This window comes from Crassostrea angulata, chromosome 1, assembly GCF_025612915.1.
Source record: "Crassostrea angulata isolate pt1a10 chromosome 1, ASM2561291v2, whole genome shotgun sequence".
In the NCBI taxonomy this organism is placed as follows: Eukaryota; Metazoa; Mollusca; class Bivalvia; order Ostreida; family Ostreidae; genus Magallana; species Magallana angulata.
The window spans coordinates 39,835,983-39,853,844 of record NC_069111.1 but is presented as its reverse complement, the minus strand read 5'-3'; the positions used below and the strand labels follow the sequence as shown (position 1 = coordinate 39,853,844).

The window sequence follows — 17,862 nt, the reverse complement described above, 5'->3', positions numbered from 1 at the left end:
ATATTTATTTAACAAAAGTTAGAAAGTTATTGAAATGGTATTACTAATTGAATGAAAATGTTACAAGAAAATGTGAACACACAACAACAATGGAATCATAATACACGTGCAGTACATGTAATCGTAGGTTAAATCAAATTACTAACACTCTGCAAACTGTCTTTCTGAAGCACCCTTAGTCGTAGTACCATTCTGATGAAATACATTCCTCCACAAGATACCCGGAAGTTAAAAACAAGAAATTTAGTGTCTTTCGTGTCTCTGTTCAGTCAAAGAGAAAGACAGATATCTTTCTGGATAAAGCTGATTTCAACCACTGTGTCCCCCGACAGCTTGGATAAGTTTAAGACATGGCTGCTCTACAAAGTGAGTCTCCTACAATGTTGTCGCTTTTTAGTAATGACTTAAATGTGAATACAATTTTTGTTTAAAAGAAGTGAAAATTTACAGAGATTAATACAGATCAAAATATGTAATTAGAGTTGGTTAATGTTTTAAGGGCTGGATGGTAATTACTTACTTTTAGAGTTTTAAAATATTAAAATTTTCTTAATTTTTTGGTTGAATTTTTCGAAAGATGGCCAAGCACTATTCGGAACATTTTCTGTGATGACTATGTAACCTATTTTCATAATTACAAGTACGTTAGAATAAACTACTATGGCTTACTGTCTATGATTTTTAAGTCAGACCACAGGTACAGGTCATTTCTGTGATACAATAAAAATTCAACAGTAAATTTAGACCATTCCGGTAACCTGAAATTCATAAAATAAAAACTAGTTTTTGAATAGCAACACTGTTAAGATGTTCCCCCTGGATAATATATTTAGCCCTCAACCAGTCAATAAATTTTGACCTTTATATCTCAATACAATTGTATTTCTGTTTTTTTTCTGTTTTTAAATCACAGCTTTACTCGTGCCTCTCTTTGCGCTGTTTATTGCACAATTCTTGTGTGATGCGACAGAGATTCAGAATAATGCTACTACTACTGCAGTGAATGATATTACCACTACTAATAATACAGAAAATGATGATATGACTAATTCAACAATTGTAACAACAACAACAACATTAACAACAACGAAACCTTCATCGAAAACATCAAAGTCTTCATCAACGTCGACATCAACTACTACTGTTCCACCAACAATAACAACACCGGCAGTTCCAAGCGCTACAACACCAACTTCACCAAAAACCCAAGAGCCAAAGACAGCAATAAGCGAAGATGAACTTATCTCAACCCCTAAAACACCTACAGCAGCAGTGACATGTAATAAGACCACTTCTCTTCTCTCAGAGAGTCAGAAATTTACAACGCTGATGGTCTTCTTCGGACTGCCCATCGGTTTGCTGTTAGTTCTGGTAGGAACACTAAGTGTGGCCCTCCTGTTGGTGACCAGGAAAAGGATGAAGCTAAGAAAGGGTACGTATCTGTCAGAATCCATACCATTTGTTGAAAGAGTCAAAGCTTAAAATGATATATTATGGAGTATAGTCATAGACATTTGACACAAGACAATTAACTGTGATTATTCTGGAATACTGCTTATAAGAATAATTTGAACTGAAAAATAGATTTCATTTTTGAAGATACACGAGGTGATGATTTTCAATACATGTACTTCTTACTATAATATTTCATGAAGAGTTACTTCTTAATTTAGAGATATTAATTTCTAAGTAACCATTTTTATTAAATGTTATAATGCTTCATTCAAGCTAGAAGTTCGTGTGAAAAACGTTGTTATCATAAATATGACCTCTTGAACCGTTGAAAAATTCACAAAAAATGAACCTATTTTATTTCCATAGATTCACGTAAAAATAAGCAAAAGTATCTATAAATACTTTAGCATCAAAAATTAAAATGAAAGGATCATGTATTTAATTTTGTAAAAATATATTTACAGACGAAGAAAAGGGAGAAGGTATTGAAGAAAAGAAAAAAGAAGAGAATGAAAAAGCTAAAACTGAAGAAACAGAGAAAAAAGATGAACCTGTTCAAGAGAAGGAAGGTTCCGATGTTAAAGAAGCAGAGGAAAAAGATAATAAAAACGTTAACGAAGGCGCAGACCAAGACTCTGGTCAAGCGGCAGACGACAAGTCCAGTGAAGCTGCAAAGGATGAATCAAAGAAGTCAGAGAAAGAAGAAACAGTGGATCAAGAACAGAAGCAGAGCTCTGAACAAACGACAGCGGAGAGCAAACAAACATCTGAAGAAAAAGGAGACAACGAAGTGTCTCAAGTCAAAGAGGGGAGCAAACTAACCGCAACAGTAGAGGTTTCCGATTCAAAAATATCAGGACAAGAAAAAACAGAGGCGGTCCAAAATGAAAATAAGATTAGCGATGATAAAAGTCAGGAAAAATCAGAAAAGGAAAAGATAACCGAGGAAAAAATAACAAAGGAGGGTGGAACTGGAGAAAACCCAGAAAACGATGATTTCAATGCGTCGTTAGATATCCTTTCCTCTTTTATGAAGGAAACCGAGAATCTTATGCACGACAAATCAGATGAAAATGAAAAACGGGAGGATGAAAGTCTGAAAGAAAATATTGTCAAGCAAAGCGATTCTACCGAGATTAATGATGATGAGAAGAAAGATGATAAATCTTCGCTGGATGATCAAGTCAACTTAAGTCAAGTCACTTCTAAAACGATTAATACAGACAGAAATAGTCAAGGAAAAGAAAATGCTTCCACGCAAGAAGAAAAGTCAAGTAAACCAGCCAGCGACGAAGAGAGAGAAGAAGACAAAGAGAAAACTGAGAACAAAACAAATGCAATCGCCGAGCCAGATGAATCACAGCAGGAGACGTTGCAGAATGAAGATGACACTGACCTTCCTTTACCGCCCCCACCAGAGGACAACTTGAATGAAGATATGACGAACGACATTTCTGGAGAGTCGACCGAGATAAGTTTGCCACAGCCTCCTCGGAATTCTAGTTCTTCCAGCGAATCTGAAGATTCTTAACAAGTTTTCCAAATGCAAATGTTTATATATAATTAATTCGTAAAACATATGCAAGCGGCATACGTAGATTATGTATTTGTGTATAAATATTTTGTTTCCGATGTGTTTTAGGTTTTTTGCGTCTTGGAAATGTTGAGCTAGAAACATTCATGTATTGAATACTACTTTATTCCTTGAATTTACAAAATATTTTTATTTTTATGCTTTGGTTTTATTTCTTGAAACTTTGTAGTTACTCAAGTTCTTTCAATATTTCATCTCTATAATTATTTTTCTTTTGACAAATTACCCTGCATGTAAGTTTGCCCCCGAGTGTACTCCCTTAATACATGTTATATATTCTGTAGTTGTTGTAAATAAATAGTTACCTTCCAAGTATTAGTATAAGTCAACATGAATTGCTTGTTCAAACCCATCTTCGCTAGCCAAGGGTGATGAACTTAGCCTAGTAACAAATTAACAAAATATCTTTTTTGTGCAATGTTTTCTACTGTTTTATTTCACATATTGTCACGTCCTGTACAATTATGTATGTGGAGTTCGATGACAAATCGTGATCTCGGCACTATTCGACGAGACCAGGTTCATTGAATTCCAATCACTCATAAATCTATTCCATGCGCTTTGAATCGCTAAAACATTCTTTCCAGAGATCTTTGAAAAATAAAATACATTGAAAAGCTTGTAAACTGTAGCCCATTTTTACAAGATTTGCACAAAATCTCCAGGATTATAAGCTGAACTGACATTCAGGTCATTTGGCGAGTAGTCGGATATAATTGAATTTTTCAACATATGAACTACATGTATTTTTTTTTTTGACAAAGGGTTGTACTAGTGCCTCATTGGTAAGGTAATAAATAAATATACGAAAATATACGTAATGGAAATCTTATAGGCATAGATAAACGGGACGACAGGCAGTGAAAACTGAGGACAGACTATATACATTTGATGTCAAAGTCAGGATCTCTGTTGTCAATTTCTAAAACTTCGAATTTTGTCGCGTATGAACATATTTAGTCATCGTTGGCAAAGTGCCTTTTTTTACCTGTAGTCGTGTCAATTAAAATCAATTCAAAATTATTTCATATATATATATAATTATGGTATCATAATTTCATAAACCTTGATTTTAAACAACGAAAATTCGAGATTACTGCAGTATAGAGAAACGAATTATGATTGAAGAACATTTCGCACATTATTATTCTTTAATATTCTGTATATAACAAACATAACTATATATTCTCGTTGGTAAATTGTCTTTACAATTATACCTATTTTGTTGATACTGCCGAGTCGTGCGATATCATACTCCGCGGACGCGCTTTCGCGTGGTGTACTTTCAGCCAATGGAAATGACGAAAATTATTGCCTCATAAAATTATATTAGTTGTTCATGGCTGTTTCAATACTGTTCATGTGGATGTTTTTACCAGGAAAAAATTTTCTGTAACCAAAACTGTTCCTCACCAGGAAACAACATTTGCCGTTTAAAAGTATAATTTGAATAATAACATGTAAACAAGTTTAACATGTTTAGCGGTTTTTAATTTTAAAAGCTATAGAAATGTATATATATAAAATTTGGGTTGTCCAAGAATTAACAACGAAAGAGGAATAACGCTACATAAGTACGCTATGTGTAGACCTGGGCTATTCGTTGCAAATGCAAATGTAAAGTCGCGACAAATTATAGCTCTGCAGGGCGTGCATAGATTTTGTAAATTAAAGACCGTTTTTAAATGATCAAGCTATATGAAACCATATAGTAGTACCCTTTTGAAATTGAAATTTTTTAATATAAATGTGCATTCTATGGTATTGTCCTTAACAAAATTTAGATTATTAAGAATAAAAATCTGTACATGATAACTTGTCGTGTTATCGCACAGACAGCGTACATCGTCGACCAGACGTCCTAGTCGAGTCGTATTAGATTCGAAAAAAGCACCGTTTGTAGAATAATCGCCAGATTGACCTGGCGATTTAGTGCGATTTTTATCTTTTAGTAATTCGTGGGCAATCGTAGTATAAATAGTGACAGTGTGACAGGGGCTTAATTAGCCGTCAGCCTAACCGTGTACAAACTTGTGGAAAAGACAAAAGACGAATTATGCATTTAAAAACTCCCGTGAAAAGAAAAGTTTGTACAACATTAGGCTGGTTATAAAGAAGTGAAAATGAAAATTTCAAGGTTTTCCCCTGTAGCAAGCGAGAGCTATTACCTGTGTGACCCATGTTGAACCCACGTATGGAATGAATTATTTTAAATATTCAGGTGGGTTCTATCCAGGTAGATGTTGTCAAATGTGCTCACTGTAAAACACTAGCACGCTTTAAATCGTTTAACTTTTTCCATCGAATTTGTCTGGTCAAGGATGTTTGTTTGATCACTAAAGTAATATGCGACTTCAAAGTTTCATTTATTTTTTTTCCAGACAATAGTGCATATAAAGTATTATTCAGCAAACGCGCCAATCGATCCACCAACCATAACCAACAGAATACAGTGCAGTGTCGATTTAATAAAATGCCTTCTCCCTCTGGTTTAGATAGACAATTAAAGTAGGTTTGTTACGATTTTTCTGGATTTAGATTATCTAAAGGCATTGAAAAATTCTCTATTGTTTAAAATGTATGCTAATTTTGGTGAGGTTAAGGGTGTATTAAAATCAGGAATATCCACCAGTGCCTAAATATTACAGGAAAAAAGAAATTTGTTGATATTTTCTACATAAAAGCGCCACTGGAAAAGGATATATGATCTCTATAGCTTAAGTGCACGCGTTCTTTCTTAATCCTATGTGGGAGTAAATAATAAGTTCATTTCCTATCTTATCTAATCTAATATCATCTTATCTTTGATTATCAATCTTATCTTACGCAGAATGCACTTTTAGCTTAGCCATTTTTCCATAGTAATGACACCGGTTGAATTTTTTAAGGATAATGTATTTCGATATTTAAAACAATATATGAATACATCTTAAAACAGCAGTTTTAGAAATAAAGATGGAAGTTGCAAACATATTAATATATCATCCAATTCCATTCCTTTAATTGAAGTCGTCGGCTATTTAATAAAGAGAAGTATGTTTTAGTAATACTTTAGATTGATCTTCAACTCCCTTAAACAGGACCCCGTGAGAATGGGTTGAAGGCAGATTAGTCCTGTCACAAACCACAAACAATGTTTGTGTTTCAGATCATCTCATTTCTGCTGCAACCCGAGAGTAGGGGGCTAATTAGCGACAAAACGAAGCGATGTCAAGACGCCAACCTCTTACACACTGATCCCCCATGCACTGGGATGACTAATGAGTTACTTCCTCTTATGTACTTAGTTTGGCCGTACTTTGATTTCTTTTCCTCCCAAGAAGTTACAACGTATAAATACTAGCATGAAAATCCCTTATTTTCTAATTATTTTGACCGTTTATCTGGCGGCCGAGTTTTCTGAAGGTAAGATGAGGTTACTTGTTGATTTATAATTTCATTTTACGTAGATGAAGGTACCGAAATTTTTATATTGATATACAGCATTGTGAAAAATATTGTAATATATTTTAAAAGTAACGTACAATGTACACAGACAAAAACCAATGTGCATCTCAAGAGTCGCGTTCCTTTTTCGTAAACGATATCATCTGTATTTTACATACATTAATAAAAATTGTTTTCTTTATCAAATGTTACAATTTAATTTCAGGTCAAAAATATAAATGTGAAAAGCCAAAGCTGAAAAATGGTAGAGTTAGAATTAAAAGCAGTGGCCAGATCGCGAGATTCCGTTGCAATAAAAGTTTTAAGCGTGCTGGAGCGAAAATAGCACTATGTATTAAAGATTTTTGGAATTTACCAGCTCCTATATGTGTAGGTAAGCGTATAAAGGGATAAATACAGTTAATTTGAAAAATGTTGAAAAGAAACAAAACATCTACATATATTCTATTGACGGGGTCGTTTCTTTTCAGCACCTGGAAAAAAATGTCCGAAACAAAAATTTAGCAAAGATCTTCTGTTTACCAAAAGTATGAGCCGTGGATTTTTGGAATTTTCTTGCAAACCAGGCTTAATTCTAGAGGGAAAGGATAAGATTTACTGTGATGGGTCACAATGGAGTGACGAAGCGCCCAAATGTGTTTGTGAGTGTTAGAATGTGATTACACAACTTAGATCGTCCTGACCAAATTGCTATTTGATTTTTTAAAAATAGTTTACGTTTGGATAAATATTGCTCTGTTGTATGAAATTATTTCCATCCCTTACTTTCATAAAATTGATCGCTCATAAACTGTACAAATGGTACGTTCTCAACATATTTATAATAATATAAACTTTGTTTTGGACCACACTTGTATTTTATAATTTACCATCTAGATTTTGAAAAAATGAGTATTGTTTCTATCGACCACTTGTCGTAAAGAAATTTAAAACTCAATATTTTATATGTTTTATATATCTGTAGATAATATTTCCACTGAAGCAACAACAGTTCCGTTAGTAACAACAGCTGTTAGCACGGAAACAGAACCCAGTAGCTACCAATCGACCCCGACGACTGAGACAAGCAACACAGCCAATCCAACAACATACAACAACAGGCCAACCGCTGGGATGTCTACGACAATAACAGAAACCCCCTCTCAAAGAACCGGACATCTTTCAGACACAACATTATCTGAGTTCACAGATCTATATTCTAAAACCCAAGTTCCAACACATTCGTTTTCTGTCGCTACAAAAAGGAAATCAAAAGTTAGTACAAGTCATCCAGCAAAGACTGACTCGACTACAGTTCTGAAGCCAAATATAGTAGTGAAAAATTCAACAACAAAATCGCTGGTCACAACAGAATTAAGGATGACCACTGAACAGTATATCAACATTACTACAACAGGATCAAATACAGACACAGATACCACTGAAACCATCACGCATATTAATACAGAACCTACAAGACTAACGCAAACGACAGAGGATCAAACCACCTATACCACTCCAGGACCAAAACAAGAGACAGAAACTATAGAACAACCGAGTACAAAGGCAAAAACTACAGAACAATCGATCCCATCAACAACCGTAAGATCCAGGAAAAGAACCGAAACGACGGAACAACTTACAACATTGACCACTGCAGAACCGAGTAGAGAAACCAAAACTACAGAAAAACTCACTACATTAACCACTACAGAACCGAGTACAGAAGCTAAATCCACAGAACATAACACCACATTGACCACTGTGAAACCGAGTGAAAAAACAACAGTCACAGAGAAACCCACCGCTACCACCAATAAAGGAACAATTATAACAACACAAAGCACCACCATACTTACGCCTACACCAAAAAGAACCACGACATTTCCACCAAGCTCTACACAGAAACCACAAAAACCGACTACAACATCGCCACCCACCACAACCGAGATAAAGACTACCACAGCAGTCTCTGTTAAAACATCCTCTATACCCAGCATACAATCAACCACTGTTACGAGATCGACGGATTCTACAACTTCAGAAATAACTAGTACAACACAATCCGTCTCTTCAGAAATATCCCATTACTCTACATACAGAGTGACAACTACACCATCCAACCCCACATCTTCGTCAACATCACGTTCAAAGACGACACTGTCAGTAAATACCACTGCAAGGCCAGTTCAATCAACAACAAAATCAATGTATTTTAATAACACCATAAAAGAAGATATAGCACCGGCAACAAAACCGTCACAGAACGACACGGATATACCGAATGTGATAGTGGCTAGTCAACAGTCCGTCCCTGATGATACGCCGATCAAACCGTTGGTTATTGGACTCGGGGTAGGGGTGGCGATAGGACTTGTTATCCTGATTGTGGGAAGCTATTTGTGGGTCAGGCGGAGGCGTCGGAAAGAGGAAGAATGCGACGAAATGACACCAATCACCGGGACGGGTTCCCAAGAGTGGTGAAGGACCGTCATTACCAAGTTCTAAATTATGGAAAATTTTGTTGTTCAAAGTAGTTTATTTAAATCATTTAGTTGTGGGTTTAAATTTTTGATCAACTGAATTATGCAACATCACTGTGCTGTTTCCAAACCCGTTCATTTGTTAAACACCTTAATCTAACTTTGAACTTTGAACAGTTCGTGATTTACTATCGAGTTACTAATATGATAAAAAAAATTGTCCTTGTTTTTTCAATATATCTTTGTGGTCACAAAACAATTTTACATGTGTAAAAGGATGATTATTCAAAAAGTTCGAGGACTATCGCGTATTTGTCATTTTTAATAGGTTTATATATACATATTGTATTTAAAATGTGTCATAAAATTGCAAATCAAACTAAACGGTTTTAAATGTCTTCCATAAAATTGTACTAAATATTTAATATATCAAAAGCTCGTAGAAAGAACGCACCACCCAGTGTAAAAAGTGTCCATACTTTGTAATTAACTTTTTAGATATGAGTATTTACAGTTTTTGTAAAACATGTCAAAACTTTATAATCGTCTATTGTGATGTGGTCTGTATAATGTCCGCCATTTTCATATGTCATTTGAAGCCGTTTTCACACTAGTAGAGAACTTTTTAAAAGATATTGCGGCAAAAATATGTCGTTAAAAATGCCAACGAAAACGACGTCGGCTGACAACATAGAACAGCACGCCTTCATAAAATTCTGTGCCAACTGAGGTAAAACACCGATAGAAAAGGAATAAATGATAGAGGAAACAGGAAAAACATCGAAATAGTTCGAGTTTACTTATCTATAAATGACACAATCGATGTTTTTAATTGAGCGTGCGATTGTATCCTCTGGCCAGTCGGCGAATGCAGCATATTCATCTCGTGTAAACCCAGGACTTCTACTTTATAGAAGCCGTGCGGCCAGTAAAGGCAATTACTCTGGTATAAATATGCGCATACAGTCTTTGCTAAAAAGAAGTGAAAATTTATTGAGATCAAATTGGTAATAAAAGTTGCTTAATGTTTTTAGGGTTGGGTGGTCATTGCTTAATTTTAGAGATTTTAAGGTTGATATTTTCATGATTTAATGGTTGTTTTTTTCTTCTTCAAACGATGGACGAATACTAGTATTCGGAGAATTATCCACGATAACTTTTTATTCTAACGTAAGACTAAACATTGATAGTAAATATGTAATACGTGGAAGAACTTAAAATTTACATACAATTAAATTACAAATCACCTTTCCCTTGAAATGTAAATAAGAAGTATCCATATTCCTGTCTTAGCTGCCTCCTCTATCCTTTTTACGAATAAATTGGTTCGGGGCAGTTTACGCTTTATAAACCGCGAAGCGGTTTATAAAAAAGCGTAAACTGTTCCAAACCATTTTATATCGTATAAAACTAATAAATATTGAATTCATTCCTCATAATTTAATTTTGTTCCTATCAATTGTTGATAAAAACAGTCATTTGGTCTATAAAATGACATCAAATTGTACAAAATTCAAACGTAACGTCAGGCGGATTGATATGTTTTTGACGTTTGTCTTACTTTGACGTAGGCAACATTCTTTATACGATATAAAATACATTTTTCAACCAATCAGAAAGCGTGTTACAACCAGAATTAAATTATTCCTTAATAAATTAAATTGTTGTAAGGGTTAATTGATATCCTTAAATGTAAGACCAATTTAACAGAGACAGAAACAAGAGGCCCATGGGCCACATCGCTCACCTGAGGAACAATAGGTATGATAAAGTCAGCTACATGGTCATAAAACAAACAATCTGGACAATGTACAATAATACATGTAGATCCTGTATAAATAAAATCCATTTTTCCCCCTTGGAACTCGGATAGCCCTGATTGCTGCCAATATTTACAAGAGCAGACTTTAATCACCGCCCCTGCACATATATAGGGACTCAAAGTTACGCAGGCAGGGATGACCGCACACCTACGCAACTCAACAGGTACCAACGTTTACGCAAGCAGGGATGACCGCACACTTGCACCAACAGCTCAACCTAACGCAAGCAGGGAGTGCCGCACACTTGCGCTAGAAAGGCCTGAACACCAGCATGGATGACCATACATTAGTGCTCCGCCGCTACCACCACCAATACAAGCAGATATGACTTCACACATGTATTAATGCGATACAGGGCAGGAATGACCGCACACTTTGTATCGAAGGTTAGAAAACACGTAGATTAGATAGAGCAAGGATGTTCACACACGCAATCTATCCATACCTGTTCAAGTTTAACCCCAAACAGTCGCTCATCGAAATGCAATAGACACTGTCCCTATATATGTGCCAACCTAAAATAATTCATAGTATCTAAAAATTGGAAATCAAAAATAAACAAAATAATCTGGCCTTACCCAAAACTTCTTATGCAGAACAACTTATATACATTGAATATTTATTATTGTATAAAAATAATCATCACAATAATTGGTTAACAGTGGATGCATTAATTAAAATAATCAAGAATCAATAAATCAAGGGCAATAACTCAATACAGTAATATAAAAAGATTCTAATGAAAAAATAGCTGCCTGCTTCAATTCTATAGTCATATCACATGTTGAGTATTGCAGTTCTCAAAAAGATCCTTTACAATTGTTTATATATGGGATATTTAGCTACATCAAACTCTGAACCTTCTTGTGAGGCCAAAGAATTGTCCTGGAGCCAAAGTTTTAACAATGATAAAGAATCATCTTGCTGATTAGTTTCTGAGAAGAAGATTTTTAAAGATTTACTTTATATATTCCTATGTAAAACTTTAACACCCCCCCCCCATGTGGCCTCACACTACCCCCCAGGGATCATGATTTTCACAACTTTGAATCTACACTACCTGAGGATACTTCCACACAAGTTTCAACTTTCCTGGCTGATTAGTTTCTGAGAAGAAGATTTTTAAAGATTTACTCTATATATTCCTATGTAAAACTTCGACCCCCCATTGTGCCCTCACCCTACCCCCAGGGATCATGATTTTCACAACTTTGAATCTACACTACCTGAGGATGCTTCAACAACAGTTTCACCTTTCCTGGCTGATTAGTTTCTGAGAAGAAGATTTTTAAAGATTTCCTCTATATATTCATATGTAAAACTTCGACTCCCCATTGTGGCCCCACCTTACCCCAGGGGGTAATGATTTTCACAACTTTGTATCTACACTACCTGAGGATGCTTCCACACAAGATTCAGCTTTACTGGCTGATTAGTTTTTGAGAAGAAAATTTTTAAAGATTCACTCTATATATTTCTATGTAAAATTTTAACACCTCCCCCCCAATGTGGCCTCACACTACCCCCAGGGATCATGATTTTCACAACTTTGAATCTACACTACCTGAAGATGCTTCCACACAAGTTTCAGCTTTCCTGGCTGTTTAGTTTTTGAGCAGATGATTTTTAAAGATATACTCTATATATTCCTATGTAAAACTTCGACCCCCCCATTGTGGCCCCACCCTACCCCGGGGGTCATGAATTTCACAACTTTGAATCTACACTACCTGAGGATGCTCCCACACAAGTTTCAGCTTTCCTGGCTGTTTAGTTTCTGAGAAGAAGATTTTTAAAGATTTACTCTATATAAACCTATGTAAAACTTCGACCCCCCATTGTGGCCCCACCCTACCCCCGGGGGTCATGAATTTCACAACTTTGAATCTACACTACCTGAGGATGCTTCCACACAAGTTTCAGCTTTCCTGGCTTTCTGGTTCTTGAGAAGAAGATTTTTGAAAATTTCTCGAAATTTTTCATTAATTTCTAATTATCTCCCCTTGAGAACGGGTATGGCCCTTAATTTTCACAACTTTGAATCCCCTTTACCTAAGGATGATTTGTGCCAAGTTTGGTTGAAATTGGCCTAGTAGTTCTTGAGAAGACGTTGAAAATGTGAAAAGTTTACGGACGGACGGACAGACGGACAGACGGACAGACAGACGACAGACAAAATGTGATCAGAATAGCTCACTTGAGCTTTCAGCTCAGGTGAGCTAAAAAAGGAGTAGAACATTACACAGAACCATGACAATGCTTGTCCATTTTAAATATTTGGATTGAGTGGCATCAGTTTCACCATTTTAAAATACATTTTTTAACATCTCTACACTTCAAATTCTTTCACATTTCTTGGGGGCATATTAGTATTTTACGCACACTTTACTTTTAATGTTATTATTTATCAAAAAGTGATATTTTTGTCTCAATGAATAGTAAAACGGCTTGTCTTAAATAATAACGAGAGATAAACTGCCTTGAATTTGTTTGTTTAGACTGATGGTTTATCTAATGAAGAAACAACTGAACCTTGATTTTCTCCTCTCTGAAGTAATTGATTTAGAGGCTAGTTTTGAACATTTAAGTTTTATTCATACATTCATACTTTATATTCTCATGGCTGAGATATTAAAAATGAATACAATTAATTTAAACAGACGAATCAGCAATTACAGAGAAAAGTGAAGAGGAAAATATGGACATAAACACACGAAAAGAAGGTTTATGCATGTTACATACATCATGCCAAAACACAGGGTTAGGTAATTGACCCCATTTTGTAAATCGTCATGAGGGCGCATGAAGTGGTTATACTGGGCTGAAGTATGTGGTATCAGCTTAAAGTTATTGATACAAAAACCTTCAATAGCACAGGTGTCCAGTTCCATGTTTGGTTGCCGACCCAAGAGCATGATAAGTTCGTTGTCGGGAAGGACACATAGTTCCGCGGAAAGATAAAAGCAATTTATAATATCAATCCACCATTTGTTTCGAGTGTCAAGGATAATTAGACACAAACATGCAACATGCTAGGTTAAAGAAAGGTGCACCACACATATGACATTCAGAGAACTCTGTGGACGATCAGACATAAGTTTACAGGTAAGTTTCCACAAACGGATCTCGTAGCAGATCCTCGGTGCTCGTCATAAGTAAGAAGGATCATGTTCACTGAAGACTGCCTAAAATCGAAAAAAGTCTATGTTATTAGACATCCGGTACTTTTGCAGGTCTCTGTGAACTCTGATAGTTGTAGATCTTGCAATGTTTTTCCAGAATAGTATTTCTGGAAAGGGGCCGCTCTCAACCAACTGATACAAGTAAGTCAGGAGATCATATTCATCAAATTTAGGACATCGATATCTGGAATGAATCCGTCTTGACTCTTTCCCAATCCCTCAAGTAGGAAAACAGTCTTACAAGAAAAATTGCTTTTGAAGAGTTTGGTAGGAAATCCTGTATAATCGTCCGAAGAACAGATGTTTTCTTGTGTATATTTCTGTAGAAATAGAAAGGATATTGAGAAGGCTTTCACACATGTCGGATATTGTTCGACTTGGGAGGTTCTGCGCCGATTTACAGATAGAAAGCTGGAAAACTTGAAGGCACTGGCAATCATTGGCAGTTAAATTGTTCCAGAGTTCGCAGCAGTTCAAAACAAAAGGAAGGACATCGGATTGTATAAGCTGACTAACATTAAAGGATTAAGAAACGGGGATCCAATGTCTGTGAGGGCATAGAATGATTTTCTGTCTTTCCTGCAAGCGGATTTTATCCGTTCTGACAAGGAACATTTACTGTTGATGATTAGGCCTAGTTGGGTGAAAGAGTCTGAACATTGTACAGGAGTATCTCCTAGAGTCCATATGTGACCTTATCTAAGCTGATTTCCTTTCGAACAGAACTGTAGAATACTGGAATTGTTGGTATTAAATTTAAATCGCCGTTTTCTGGAATAAGTATTTGCAACATCCAACATATTATGTAGAGAGTTTGGTGTTAAAGCAATTCATGATATGTCATCAGCCAGTGAAGTACAGTTATATATAACGTTTAGTAACTTTGTTAATGTGTAAAGTTGCTCTATGCTATAAACTAAATCATTAATAAACACTAAATACAAAAATTGGGATAACAGTCTACCTTGTCGTACGCCTTGCGAAACAGTTTGACTGTATCTATACTACCTTATTAAAATAATAGACTCGAATTTTTGGGCTTTAATACCGAGACATCGGAAGAATACTGTCTTTTGTTTTTTATATTTTAAACATCATTGGTACTTGAAGATTACCAATTTGATTTTATTTTTTCTCAATCAACCTTCGCTAATTAATAACCAACGAAAATTCATTTTGAAAATCCGGAAATCATCTGATTTTTTTTTTTGGATTTTACAATCTTGCGCATGCGCATTACATTCACGCTAAATCACGGGAGGCTCTTTAGTGGATGTCTCCACAATATCACTTTTGCATGTATAAGCTCAAAAACGTTTATACCAATGCGTGTAAATTTTCATTGAAAATTTGCTATTTAATCTGTTCATCAAGGAGAAATACAGGAGATAACTGTAAGTGCATTTATTATGAAAAATATCGAGAGTTCCGAATGTCAACATGGTGTGTTTTGAAGTAAGTAAAAAAGTTGGTGAAAAAGTGTTGAATTCTTCATTTAATTTTAAATTTTTAGATAACAAAATGGTTTGTTATGAATAATTTGACTGTTATTTTCAATGCAGCCTCTTTAATTTTCTCAAAAATCGTTTCGGAGCGATTCTGCAATTTTTTGCTACTCTACGGGTATATGGGAGGCATTTAGACTGTGGTGAATGCCTGTCCCGAGACACAGTTAGATTATCTAACTAAGCAGAGAGTAGTGAAATTCATAGCATTATTGTAGGCTTAAAGCTTGGTTATGTAAATGTCAACATAACAATACGGTGTGGCGATGTATCTATTTCGTAAATTTATGTCCGATATCATATGCAATTTCAACCCGTGCACGCACAAGTCAAAGTCTAGTTTGGTTAACAACAATAGAACAAGATTATCACTATGACAGTCATAAATAATTGTCCAAAACTTGCCAGTAACACCTAAGTTGAACAACTTGAAAAGAAGACAATGTCTTCAGACAGTGTCAAATGCTTTTAAGTTGTCTTAAAAACTTCAAAGACATTTACTCCCTTGCTCTAAATTATAGTAAACATATTATTCTACTACTAAGAACATTTAACTTTTAAAAAAACATGAGAGCGGTGCAATTGGTCTGTGGCTTCTTTTTTTCTAGAAGTTTGTTTTGTCAACCCTTCATATACAAAAGAACTATGCGTCGTTGTTTCCATATCAGGGGTATCTTCCCATGTAAATGATTGCATTAAAAGTTTAACAATGGATATACAATGAAGCGCATTGAAGTGGTAAAATTTTTCGTTCGAATGGAATGTTCTAAACTTTGTATCGAACGTCAATTGTTACATACATACGCCTATTTGTTTTGAAACGAGGAAAACAGTATTCGTCACAATGCTCTCAGAACCGCCACTCTTCTAAACAGCAAAAGCAAGAATTTCACATACGTGCATTATACACAAAAACACACAAAACACACTATTTTCTTTCCAGCTATGTTCAGAAACGGTGAAAATAAATAAATAAATTGTTCAAAATAAAGAGTCAAGAATATTTTTAGTAACAAATTTATTTGTGTTTTGAACTTTCTGTTACATGTACTGTATTGTGAATAAAGAAATGGTTTTTTTTTTCACACCATATGTGCACATGTTTCAGTTTTTCGTCTTAGAGGGGTAAGCTACGTTCTTCTTCTGCATTTTTTGCTGTGCTTGCAGCATGGTGAGGGGACTGAGGATATGCACGGGGCACGGAAAACATATACGGAGAAATATCGGGATTCAGCTTGTGTCCACATTTCCAGGCTCCGCAGCCCTGCTAGTGTTGTTTAGAAGATGAGCGGTTCCGAAAGCATTGTTCCTCGTTATAAAAGAAATGGGCGTGTCTTATGTAACAATTGACGTTCGATACAAAGTGTAGGACATCCCTTTTACCACTTCAATGCGCTTCATTGTAAGTACTTCCCCCACCTCCGAAGATGATTTGTTTGTTTGTTATCCTATCTGAGCCTGGGGATTTTTTTAATAAATATCGGTCCGCTGGGGATATTACCACAAACTTTAGTACACGTTACCTTTATGTGTTTATACTTTCTTCCGATGGACTTGCGGAAGTGTTCATAAAAGGTGTCATTTTTAGAGGGAGTGTATATTTTTTTCGTAGTGCATTGCGAGGGCTTCAGCTAACTTTCAGGATCTTTAAAGATAGCACCATCGTCAACGTGAATTTTGGGATACGTGTGTGATGTTCTCTTTTTCTTCTCTTTCCCTAGTTTCCAGAATAGGCGTTTGTCACACTTAGCTGCTGTGTTCTATTTGCGATATACGTCTTTCATATGGCTCTCGTATTCCGTGTCTAGAGCAGTCCAAAATTGTCTCTAAAAACGTTTATAACTGCGGTATGATTCGTGTATCATCCCCTAGGCGTACCCTCCGAGATCCAGGTTTGACGAGGTCGTCCTTCTTTAGTTAGTAGTTCTTTGACATCTCTAGTTCAGCCCGGACGCGTGTATGGGCTGAAACCAGGGTGAGGTATATAAAGGGCCGCGGAGTCTAAAAGAATATTCACAAGATCACTAAAGAATACCTCAGTGTCAGCAGGAGTATAGATTACACGCTCCATCAGCATTATTGTGGTTATCGAGATGATCTGTGTATTCTACAATTTTATGTAATGGCTAAATAACGAGATAGTTATAGATTTATGTTGGAAAAATATTTTAACTTTTTTTTTTTTGGTATATGCACTGCTGGATATTTAAACATCCAACTTATGACAGTTGGATATTTATATATCCAACAACTACTGATTCAATAGTTAAAATAAACGTTGACTAAATATAATGAACAAAAGACGAATAGGGCCACATAAAAATATTTTTATCTTGTAATTACGAGAAAAGATCTCGTAAATATGAGAAAAGATCTCGTTATTACGGATTAATT

The 17,862-nt window shown here is 35.5% G+C and overlaps 2 protein-coding genes across 2 annotated transcripts; both read left to right on the top strand.

Moving 5' to 3' along the window:
• The first annotated feature begins 208 nt into the window (after positions 1-208).
• LOC128192430 (uncharacterized) lies at positions 209-3,367 on the top strand. The gene is made up of 3 exons (XM_052865086.1): positions 209-366; positions 914-1,432; positions 1,920-3,367. The coding sequence occupies exons 1-3, from the start codon at positions 351-353 to the stop codon at positions 2,984-2,986; spliced, it is 1,602 nt and encodes a 533-aa protein (XP_052721046.1). The 5' UTR covers positions 209-350; the 3' UTR covers positions 2,987-3,367.
• A 2,946-nt stretch (positions 3,368-6,313) lies between these two features.
• On the top strand, positions 6,314-9,342 carry LOC128166835 (mucin-5AC-like). The gene is made up of 4 exons (XM_052832245.1): positions 6,314-6,454; positions 6,702-6,869; positions 6,967-7,137; positions 7,461-9,342. Exons 1-4 carry the CDS (start codon positions 6,394-6,396, stop codon positions 8,957-8,959), a joined length of 1,899 nt encoding a protein of 632 aa, XP_052688205.1. The 5' UTR covers positions 6,314-6,393; the 3' UTR covers positions 8,960-9,342.
• The last annotated feature ends 8,520 nt before the right edge of the window (positions 9,343-17,862 follow it).